This window comes from Macaca fascicularis, chromosome 17 (assembly GCF_037993035.2).
Source record: "Macaca fascicularis isolate 582-1 chromosome 17, T2T-MFA8v1.1".
Lineage (NCBI taxonomy): Eukaryota > Metazoa > Chordata > Mammalia > Primates > Cercopithecidae > Macaca > Macaca fascicularis.
This window is the reverse complement of record NC_088391.1, coordinates 30,829,621-30,841,673: the sequence shown is the minus strand read 5'-3', so window position 1 is coordinate 30,841,673 and position 12,053 is coordinate 30,829,621. Positions and strand designations below refer to the sequence as shown.

The 12,053-nt window shown below is 37.8% G+C and overlaps 2 protein-coding genes across 17 annotated transcripts in view; one reads left to right on the top strand and one right to left on the bottom strand.

Moving 5' to 3' along the window:
• Nucleotides 1–12,053, bottom strand: part of WDFY2 (WD repeat and FYVE domain containing 2) — a 184,228-nt gene that overhangs the window by 83,509 nt on the left and 88,666 nt on the right. For 8 of the 16 annotated variants that reach the window (XR_012426982.1, XR_012426981.1, XR_012426983.1 and 5 more), the window contains exon 3: nt 3,699–3,772. The exons of the other annotated variants lie outside the window; for them this stretch is intronic. Coding sequence is in view for 5 of the 8 variants with exons in the window: in XM_074022069.1 (XP_073878170.1) it covers nt 3,699–3,772 (74 nt within the window). In the remaining 3 variants the exon portion in view is untranslated. The remainder of the gene's footprint in view (nt 1–3,698; nt 3,773–12,053) is intronic. 16 annotated transcript variants of the gene reach the window in all.
• Nucleotides 9,862–10,961, top strand: HNRNPA1L2 (heterogeneous nuclear ribonucleoprotein A1 like 2). The gene is given in 2 exon segments (XM_045377165.3): nt 9,862–10,820; nt 10,823–10,961. Coding segments are annotated over 2 exon segments (1,068 nt in total). The 5' UTR covers nt 9,862–9,878; the 3' UTR covers nt 10,949–10,961.

Genomic DNA, 12,053 nt, shown 5'->3' with positions numbered 1-12,053 from the left:
TCCAGTTCATATCCAGGGAGCCGTCCTAGACCATTATCTCCCATTGTCTTCTGACCTCACTGCTTTGCCAACATCACACTCACTGGTGTACCGGTACTTCTGCTATTATGTTTACTCTGTGTTACTTATTTCATGATTTCATTTTTCATAAAAATGAAAAATGTCTCCCTAACTGAAATATAAAGTGTCTGAGACCCAGAAGCCACACTATGTTAGAATTGAGCATAACCTTTTGTACAGAGCTGATATTTAAATATTTGTTAGTTGGCTAGAATACATGTGACATAAAAATGGAAAGTTTAAAGTGCCACTTCAGCATGAATAGCAGTTAGCACAATCTGACTAACCTCTCTCAATATTAAAACAGAAGACATTTCTGAAGAAGGTCAAGACAAACTAAACTATTGGCATAAATTTTTCCCCTACAGAAGGTCATTCTATTTTGAAAAACATTTTGAATGGTAATAATACTGTACAAATAAACTATCTTCAGAATTTAAGCAATTGCTTATTACAATCAGCTACATTAAATAATAATAGCGTTTGTACTTCAGTCAATAAACTAACAAATTATTCATTGAGTTCCCAATTCGTACAAGGAGCCACAATAAGATCTACCAGAGGAGAGATGAATAAAAGACCAGCCAACTCTTCAACACCTAACAGTTTAACGGAAGAGACAGACTTAAACATTGTGTGAAGCAAAGTTAAATATGCAATACAACATAGCTAACCCACTGAGTACCATGTGTGACTCATTTCAATTGGTAGGGCTCAGGAACCATCTGCCAAAAATAAAAATACAAACAAAAAGATAACATTTGAATGAGGTGGGGAAGATAATTACAACTTTGTAGACCAAGATGGCAAAGCAGGATTCTGGGCTATATGCAGAAAGAGCAAAAGGTATAGGTAGGAAAATTTACTCTCACCCCATATCTTTACCTTCTCTCAGCAGATGACCTTGCCTGCTACCTCCCAGGAAAAAATAAAAGGCATTCCTCTCCTATATCGCAAAACTGAATGACATTTCTCTCTCCTTTCCTGCTCTCTCAACTGTCCCCATTCTTTCCCACAGCTAACTTTTCCAAACTGTTCAGGACCCTCTTGCTGCTTGTCTCCTGCCAGATCTTGCTCCAGTGCTCACGTTCTCTCTCCTGCTCTTTGTGGCCACATTTTTGAAAGAATGGTCTCTATGTCTTATCTCTACTTCATCTCTAATTCACTATTCAGCTGCCTAAGTTTAACTGTCTCCTATATCTTACACAATGTGTTATTTTTATTCAGTAAAATAAAGTGAAATAATGATGTTACTTTCTGATTTTACACTTTCTTAGTTTTAAAATAAGTTAACCACTATTTCTTCTTAAAATTTATTGGCTATAACCAGGAAACAGAATATATACTCTCTGACTAGGATTTCTCATGTCTAAAAAGTAAATTATTAAAACAGCTGAGACTAAGTATTTTCAGTAAAGAGCCTGTTACTGTATTGATTAATGAGAATTCTGAACCTTAAACATGCTGTTCTCTCAGTGTATCTTTCCCTAAGTCAGAACTCTTTCTAATTCTGTAGATGAGAAGAGGTAGGGTGTGCAATTCATCTTCCTCAACAATACAAAGGAAGTACTTTTAAGGAAATTATTTCATATAAGCCAGGGTCCTCAATCTTTTTCAGAAGATAGGAGTAAGTTAAGGTTTGATATCTCAGCCCTATACTGACATACTTGGAAAGATGGACCCTGACTGATGCTCTGCTTCCCTGGCAGTTTCATTTACTAAAAGAATAATGGCTAAGATGGTTTCTCCTCTTATATACAATAAATAGCTAGAATTCTCCATAACTTACTTTGCTCATCTTTCTTGCCTTCAAAGCCAAATTAATCAGTATCCATTAAGCACCTACACTAACCTCAAAAGTGCAACAAACCACTCCTATGTTAAATAAACCTAAGTTTTTCCATGGACAGTAAGTGTTAACGCAAACTATCCTATAACTGTTGGGCAATGGAGGGATCTCTGTTCATCTTCTCATATTTCCTTTGTAATGAACACTTCAACAGTCCATTGAAAAATCTAATGATCTGCCTTTATCTTTTAAAAATAAATTTATCTCATACACTCCCCTCCCTTTAAAAACAGCTCTCCTCAAAGTAGACAATTTTGTATCATAAACTTCTATCTACCTAAGAAACAGAGTTTACAGATCTATCAAATGTATTAGATATTACAGAAATTTCATAAATACTTGTCACTAGGCTGACTTATATTTAACAATATTGTTAATAGTCCCAGAAAGGGCACCAACCAAATGTTTTGACTAGAGATCAAATAGAAAACTTCAGGTCCACTAACATTTGTAGGGGCTGGGGCACGATTACAAATGGAGGCCCACACTCCATGTTTACATATTTAAAAGTTACAAGTCCAGTTGAACTATTAAATAAAATATGGTCTCATCCTCCAGTCTTGACAAATACACCCTCCAACAGCTGGAGGTACAGGTTCAAACTCAAAGTTCTTAGTTTCCTTGAAGTTCCATGCCATATTGTGGTGACACCTGGGGCCAGCCCACCCCCTTCTCTTTCCGTTCTCAGTTTTGTCAAGACTTTGAGGGGCCTTGCACTCAAGTGTGGACATCCTGTCTACTGCAAACTGCTACCTCTTTGCCACCTCTCAGGCCTAAGAGCATATTCACTGGTTTTATCTTCCTAAGGACACATTTAGGAAAAATGTCAGTGAAGAGTCTGGAAGCAGGTTCTGAGCAGTTTGGGGCAGGAAATTCCAGGGTCTTGGTAGGGGGAGGATGGAGTGGGAGAGAGGGAGGATGGAATGGGAAGAGGGAGGACTTGGGCTGATCACATATATCCCCCTGAGCCCTCAGATTCTTCACCCTATGGGGAAGTGTGAGCAGAGCAGAGCCTTCTAATTCATAGGTTCTGAAGCAGAGTTTCTCTTCGCCCAGGACTAAAGGCAACACTGGATAATTTACCAAATGGAGAATTTACCAAATCAGTCTTGTTATTAGTTAATATACTAGTTGAAATTTAATATGTAGAAAGATTAAGTAGGTAAATAAAAGTTAAAATTCCAATCTTTAATCACTTCAGTTCCCCAAACATCTGCAATCAAAGGGTCTAATATTTATGTGGATCTATCTACAGACTAAACCTAGATTCTGTGCTTTTTTTTCACAATTTCATATAAATTTACAGCATTCTATTCAGATGCTAGAGGGAGCTGGAAAAAACAAGAAGCAGAAGGAACAAAGAAAGAACACAGAGTATCAAAGACAAGATCAGACATGCAGACATAAGGGAAAGCATTTTCTTCCTGTTCTGTTGCTTATGTGGCAAAGTTTAAGGCACCATGATTAACCATCTGATTAAAGCCACTAGCATCACAGCTTGCTCTCACTAACGCAGATTCATGGAGTTTACTCACTGGCCTCCAATTGCCCCCATCCTCGCCACTCTGACAGGGTAGGTCAAGCTGAACCTTGTCAGCATTTAAGTGGATACTGATGATAGCTCTCCCTACATTAGAATCTCTTACCTCACCATAATTTGCTACGCTACAACTTTTATGCTACTTAGCAAGAAAATTATTCTGTTAACTTGAAAAAACTAATAAATACATACACATACTCCACAGGAAGGGAAGTATTTCAACTGGAAATCTTATTTATGTGTACTTACTGAGATTGTACCATTGTCTAGACCTATGGACAGTCTTCTTGTTTCCGGGTTAAAAGACATGCATGAACATGGAGCTGAAAGAAATGAACATGTTGATGAAATTAACAAAACCATGATTCTCATCGATTCAGGAGTGCCTAACTAGCTAAAAGTGTGGGGTTGTATTTTCCCCACTATCTCCTGGAAAACATTTCATTTAACACCCACTCACCAAAAAATAAAAACAGTAATTTTACAGCTACCCCATAGTTGTTCAGTTATCCTTTTAATGAATATAACAAATAAGATATTCTCAAACTGGGCAAGTTCCAAGGGGCTTGGTCTTGGCTGGGTCTGTCAGTATGGAGTCTAAATTTGCTTGACTAGATTAACAATACTTTGTGCTGTGTAAGATTTCTGTTACCACTCTCTCTGTACCACTCCAATTCCATCTTAAACAGAAATAACCTATCCTTTCTGAACTAGACAAACAAAAGAAAGATCTTATTATACCTCCACCCTCCCCACCCACATACAGACACATACACACATGAGTACAGAAGTCTATTTTTTGATTCAGAATTGATTTGGGGCGTGTGAATTAACAGGAGTTTTTTGCTGTTGGCCTTTGGGGGTGTGCTGGAGTCTGCTGATTGAAAATGACTAAGAAGGATTTGTCTCAATCTAAAAAAGAACCAACTCATCATAGGGCTAGGCACTGTAGGAAAGAAACCAGGTGAGTCAGTACACCCAGGCCTGGACTGGGTCTCCCTGTTCCGCAGGACTGACTGCCTGAGTACACCTGAGCCTAAGTAAATTAAGTATGCTTGGAAGCCACGTATGGTCAACAAGTGCTTACCAAACAGTCGGCTCCCAGGCCCCTGCCTTCTCTACCTATGCTTGCTCCTAACTGCTCCCACTAACTAGGGGGTCTTTTGACAATTCACCCAATACTGAAATATTTAATAGTTGTTCTGAAGAGCCCAGCACAGTTTTTATATGTCTCCCTTCATATTCACAGAAGCCATGTAGATCATGAACTACCTATTATCATAATCACAATCAGCATCAAGTATTTTTTATTCCTACTTTTCACAGTTATGATTAGATGTTTTACCCAAGGTCACACAGGAAACAGTTGGAGAAGGTTCAAAGACATCATTCAAACATACAGTCCCATTTTCAAACAACCTACTTAGATTATTTTTAAACGAAAAAAGAACTTCAAGTTCTACTGACAGTCACTTCATAAACATATCACTTAGTAAGATATTTTTCATTCTCTATAAAACGACCCTGAATAAAACAACAAAAAGATCTTCTAAACTGCATATTCACTTTTTTCTAATTTTCTATGATATATTCAGAAAATAAAAACATACTAAAAAGAACTTCCCCCTAAAACTTCCACCAGTACAACAGACTATCTTCTTTCTACTTAGCTACAAAATAAAACCAGATTCCCAAGAGCACACTGCTGAAAACAGCATTCAAATGATATTTAATGCACTGCCCTAAGAAAGTCAGTTTTATTGCCCTTGATTTGTAAACTATGTTGGCACAATTTCTATACAACACTAAAATGCCGGGCCTCATAATCCCATAACATGTGTGCAGAATTAAAATCTAATCATCTCATGGAAAATTAACATGTTAGCTGAAAAAAAATCTAAAGAAAAAATACACTGGGATTACAACTGTGTAAAGTACATACACACATAAGCACAGGATACATGGAAAGACTATTCTTGTGTTCAAATGACAAGATTATTTCTATAACACTGTCTTTACTCTTATTTTGCCATTCCTGTTAAAATGAATTTTAAATATCTCACAATTTATGAAGATGTAAGTATGATCATATGAAGCAAAACTCAACTGCAACCCCAAGGGGCTAGTGACTAGCCAGGAACAACCTTATCATTTAGCTGCCCACTTGACCATCTAAAAGTATTTCCTGTGTGATTTCCTCCAAAGTCCATATCCAGTTATGCTATAATTAGAAAACCCACTGAACTTTGAATGTGATTTAAAATGCTTTTTTACAACACTGCATAGGCTACTCTTAAATCTTCATTGCCATTCCCTTATTCCTTGTTTTTTCCCCAATTTCCTATGTTTCTTGTTATTCTTTTGAGAAAAATTTATAATCTTTACTATGTTCAAGGCAAGTCCTACAATGATATATAAGGTATTATTGCTGCCATCAAGGAATTAAAAGAATTTATAGATTGTGAAACCAATGGTATATAGGAACTGTAAGACAATTTCACCCTATTGGTTCAAATCATTTTATGCATAATAAGAAACACCACCATATTTCAAAGCAAAGAACTGTTCCTATAATAAATGAATTCAGCAAAGTTTCAGAATACAAAGTTAATGCACACAAATCAGTCATTCTGCTATACACCAACAGTGACCAAGCTGTGAATCAAATCAAGAACTCAACTCCTTTTACAGTAGCTGCAGAAAAATACAATAAAATACTTGGGATTCCTAACCCAGGAGGTGAAAGACCTCTACAAAGAAAACTACAAACACTGCTGAAAGAAATCACAGATGACACAAACAAATAGAAACACATCCCATGCTCATGGATGGGTAGAACCAATATTGTGAAAATGACCATATTGCCAAAAGCAATCTACAAATTCAATGCAATTCCCATCAAAATAGCACAATCATTCTTCACAGAACTAGAAAAAACAATCCTAAAACATATGTGGAACCAAAAAAGAGCCCACATAGCCAAAGCAAGACTAAGCAAAAAGAACAAATCTGGAGGAATCACATTACCTGACTTCAAACTATATATAAGGCCATAGTCACCAAAACAGCACGGTACTGGTATAAAAACAGGCACACAGATCAATAGAACAGAAAAGAGAACCCAGAAATAAACCCAAATCCTCACAGCCAGCTGATCTTTGACAAAGCAAACAAAAATATGAAATAGGAAAGGACACCCTATTCAACAAATGGTGCTGGGATAGTTGGCATGCCACATGTAGAAGAATGAAACTGGACCCCCATCGCTCACCTTACACAAAAATCAACTCAAGACGAACCAAAGCCTTAAATCTAAGACCTGAAACCATAAAAATTCTAGAAGATAACATTGGAAAACCTTTCTAGGCATTGGCTTAGGCAAAGACTTCATGACCAAGAACCCAAAAGCAAATGCAGGCTGCCCGCAGAGGCTCACGCCTGTAATCGCAGCACTTTGGGAGGCTGAGATGAATGGATCACTTGAGGTCAGGAGATTGAGACCAGCCTGGCTAACATGGTGAAACCCCATCCCTACTGAAAATACAAAAATTAGGTGGGTATGGTGGTGCACACCTGTAGTCCTAGCTACTTGGGAGGCTGAGGCACGAGAATCGCTTGAACCCAAGAGGCAGAAGTTGCAGTGAGCCGAGATGGCACCAACAAAAACAAAGATAAATAGATAAGACTTAATTAAACTAAAAAATCTTCTGCCTAGCAAAAGAAACAATCAGCAGAGTAAACAGATAACCCAAAGAGTGGGAAAAAAAAATCTTAGCAATTTATACATCCAACAAAGGACTAATATCCAGAATCTACAAGGAACTCAAACAAATTAGCAAGAAAAAAAAACAATTCCATCAAAAAGTGGGCTAAGGACATGAATAGACAATTCTCAAAAGATATAAAAATGGCCAACAAACATGAAAAAATGCTCAACATCACTAATGATTAGGGAAATGCAAATCAAAACTGTAATGCAGTACCACCTTATTCCTGCAATAATGGCCATAATCAAAATTCAAAATATAATAGATGTTGGCATGGATGGGGTGAAAAGGGAACACCTCTGTGCTGCTGGTGGAAATGTAAACTAGTACAACCACTATGGAACACAGTGTGGAGATTCCTTAAAGAACTAGAAGTAGAACTACAATTTGATCCAGAGATCCCACTACTAGATATCTACTCAGACAAAAAGAAGTCGTTATACGAAAAAGATACTCACACACGCATGTTTATAGCAGCACAATTCACAACTGCAAAAACATGGAACCAGACCAAATGCCCACCAATCAACAAGTGGATAAAGAAATTGTGGTGAACCATGGAATATTACTCAGCCATAAAAAGTAACAAAATAATGCCATTTATAGCAACCTAGATGGAATTGGAGACCATTATTCTAACTGAAGTAATTCAGGAATGGAAAAGCAAACATCACATGTTCTCACTCATAAGTGGGAGCTAAACTATGAGGATGCAAAGGCATAAGAATAATACAGTGGACTTTGGGGACTTGAGGAAAGGGCGGGAGTGGGGTGAGGAATAAAAGACTACAGGTTGGGTAGAGGGTACGCTCGTCAGGTGATAGGTGCATCAAAATCTCAGAAATCACCAGTAAAGAACTTATTCATGTAACCAAGAACCACCTGTTCCCCAAAAACCTACAGAAATAATAATAATAATAAAAGACTGCTTCTATAAATGAGCATAAACAAAAGAAATCTGAGCAGAAATCTTACTGTTCTACAACCCATATCCCTGAACCCAAGATGTTCTAGACAGGGGAGTGTCAGAGTTTGAGAGCATTAGCTCCCAGGCACATCCAAACGCATAATCACCACTTCAAAGAGGCATTCTGGGAAAACACCAGGCAAACCTCTGTGTGTGTGTGTGTGTGTGTGTGTGTGTGTGTGTGCGCGCGCACACATGTGCACGCAGCAGGTGAGACATACAACACTCCTCAAACCATTTTCCAACTGTGACACTCCCACAGGAACAGGCCTTGGATTGACCCCGGTAGGTCCAAAGAAGCAGAGAGCAGATTCAAAAGAATATTGATGCCCAGATTTGTTGTTACAATAAAGTCTTCCTTTTCTTTTATGAATTAGAAAGGTAAACAGATTGACACAGAGATTCTTCTAACTTCAACTCACCAGAAATTAACAAAAAAGCAACTAAAAAAACTAGTGCTATGGCCCATACAAAATGGGCTCCCAGCCATGAAAGACAAATATCAAAGGGGCAAAACTGTCTGGGGAAGGAAGAGACACTAAAGTAAAGGTAACTATGACCCAATGGCAAAGGGGATCCTTTGGCAGGAAGAATAACGGGAAGCGACAAACAAAATATGATTTAAGTACAATATTTTTTGTAGCTAAGTTGTGAAATATAGCTACAAATATTTGTGATGCCTCACAAATGAGAGCTCTGCTTTAAATGCTATAAAACGAATAATTCATAAGACAATAAAGTAATAATTGGTCTCTATGAAATCTGAATATGCAAATTACAGGCAAACTGGCTGGAGACTGGTCTACTCCCCACCTTAAAATTACTTTCTCCAAAGGGTGAATGAAGTGCCTGACCAGAACCATAAAATTATAATACAGCTGCCCTCTACTGACCTCCTCTATCAAAACTGTATTCCTGAACTCTAGATGAAATAAATACAGCATGATAGAGATTGTGAAGATATATTTATCACCCCCACTTTTAACTGTTTCCCCACGAGAATAACCATACAGAATGAAATGTGTAGGGTGATGCCATTTGCCAAGACTTATCACATATATCATGGTATATGTAGGTGGCCTGAGACTTCTTTACTAACCCAATAACTGAAATTCAAGGCCTTGCCACTGGTTTTGTTGACATTATATTCTAGTCTATATTTTCCCCAACATTTTAATTAAAATCTAGGGGAAAAATGATTACGGTTTTTTGGTAAACAGTACAGGACTCATTTTCCATGTTAGCTGAATAAGATTTCCCATCTACCTTTTCTGTTTCAGACTAATGACAGTCAAAAGAAATATAATGGAAAAGTTTTAGGAAGCAATGAAATACACAAATAAGATAAAGAAGAAACTGTGCAGGTCTATGAGTAATGTAACCTCTTATTCTCTTATATTAGTATCAAGACTTTGGTTCTGACTGGCCTGTCAGTGTCTCACCTTTAAAATTAGATACTTTCTTTCCTTGAATTCTGGGTATTTGGTAAAATAATAAAGAAAGAAAAAGAAATAAAAGTAAACACTTTCATAACACTGTGTGTTTGGTAAAATGAAGTCTTTGTAACTTAAGACAAATATTCAGCTTAAAATTCAGTGAAAACGAAAATATAGAGATACGTTCGTCAGCTTGCTCCTTTCTGCCCGTGGATGCCTCCGAAGAAGCATCATTAAAGTCTCTCTTCTCCCTGCCGTCATGTCTAAGTCAGAGTCTCCTAAAGAGCCCGAACAGCTGAGGAAGCTCTTCATTGGAGGGTTGAGCTTTGAAACAACCGATGAGAGCCTGAGGAGCCATTTTGAGCAATGGGGAACGCTCACGGACTGTGTGGTAATGAGAGATCCAAACACCAAGCGTTCCAGGGGCTTTGGGTTTGTTACATATGCCACTGTGGAGGAGGTGGATGCAGCTATGAATGCAAGGCCACACAAGGTGGACGGAAGAGTTGTGGAACCAAAGAGAGCTGTCTCAAGAGAAGATTCTCAAAGACCAGGTGCCCACTTAACTGTGAAAAAGATATTTGTTGGTGGCATTAAAGAAGACGCTGAAGAACATCACCTAAGAGATTATTTTGAACAGTATGGGAAAACTGAAGTGACTGAAATCATGACTGACCGAGGCAGTGGCAAGAAAAGGGGCTTTGCCTTTGTAACCTTTGACGACCATGACTCCATGGATAAGATTGTCATTTAGAAATACCATACTGTGAATGGCCACAATTGTGAAGTTAGGAAAGCCCTGTCAAAGCAAGAGATGGCTAGTGCTTCATCCAGCCAAGGAGGTCGAAGTGGTTCTGGAAACTTTGGTGGTGGTCGTGGAGGTGGTTTCGGTGGGAATGACAACTTCGGTCGTGGACGAAACTTCTGTGGTCGTGGTGGCTTTGGTGGCAGCCATGGTGGTGGTGGATATGGTGGCAGCGGGGATGGCTATAATGGATTTTGTAATGATGGAAGCAATTTTGGAGGTGGTGGAAGCTACAATGATTTTGGCAATTACAACAATCAGTCTTCAAATTTTGGACCCATGAAGGGAGGAAATTTTGGAGGCAGAAGCTCTGGCCCCTATGGCGGTGGAGGCCAATACTTTGCAAAACCACGAAACCAAGGTGGCTATGGCGGTTCCAGCAGCAGCAGTAGCTATGGCAGTGGCAGAAGATTTTAATTAGGAAACAAAGCTTAGCAGGAGAGGAGAGCCAGAGAAGTGACAGGGAAGCTACAGGTTACAACAGATTTGTGAACTCAGCCAAGCACAGTGGTGGCAGGGCCTAGCTGCTACAAAGAAGACATGTTTTAGACAAATACTCATGTGTATGGGCAAAAAACTCGAGGACTGTATTTGTGAGTAATTGTATAACAAGTTATTTTAGTTTCTGTTCTGTGGAAAGTGTAAAGCATTCCAACAAAGAGTTTTAATGTAGATTTTTTTTTTTTGCACCCATGCTGTTGATTGCTAAATGTAATAGTCTGATCGTGACACTGAATAAATGTCTTTTTTTTAAAAAAAAAAAAAAGAAAAGAAAATGAAAATAAAGAGACGCTCCTGTATGGGCAATTAAATTAATGGCCATATAATTTGAAGGGAGGAAACCACAGAAGACACAGCCCTAGACAAAGGGGACCCAAGAGATCAGCATAAAATCTCAGCAGTCAATAATTAAATGGATTAGAGAGAAAGTGACTATTTGCATTTCTAATACTATCTCAAAATTGGTATTTTTAAAATTGCCCTTGTTTATTCAAAAAACATGTACTTAAGAGGAGGAAATCTCAAAATATTTCGATTTGGGAGGAAAGTTTTCTAATTTCTGTTACTTACACCAATAATTCTTTCATTTTATGACTAATGTATTTTCTGTCCTTTGCTGACCAGTTGAACTTTGCTCAAATAAACACAAGTTTCATTGAAGGTTAAGCTGTGGATTTCAAGCACACTGCTTTACAATGCTAAGGGCATTATTTGGCAGGAGACACTAATCTTCCTCATGAGAGGTTCTGGTTCAAACTTTAAAACTAAATAAACAATGGTGACTTCTGCAAATAAAACTTCAGGTGCTAACAGTATCCTGGTGAAGTTGAATGTCAGGATTCCACAAGAAGAGGGTCTTCAATAGAGCTTCCAATGAGCAATACACCCTGACAAAGCAAAAATTTAATTCATGGACACTATTTCATTCAGCCCTGTTTATAATAGAATAATATTTATTAGATTTGCAGTACCTAACACATGTTTTATTTTATTAAGCATACCTATACTTAGGACTTCAATTTTCTAGCACTAAAAACCATTTTACATTTAAATCCAACATTTTATTTACTCTACTAACATTAACTATTTAGTTTTCTTTTTATCTAGGCTCAGTAATATCGGCAAAGT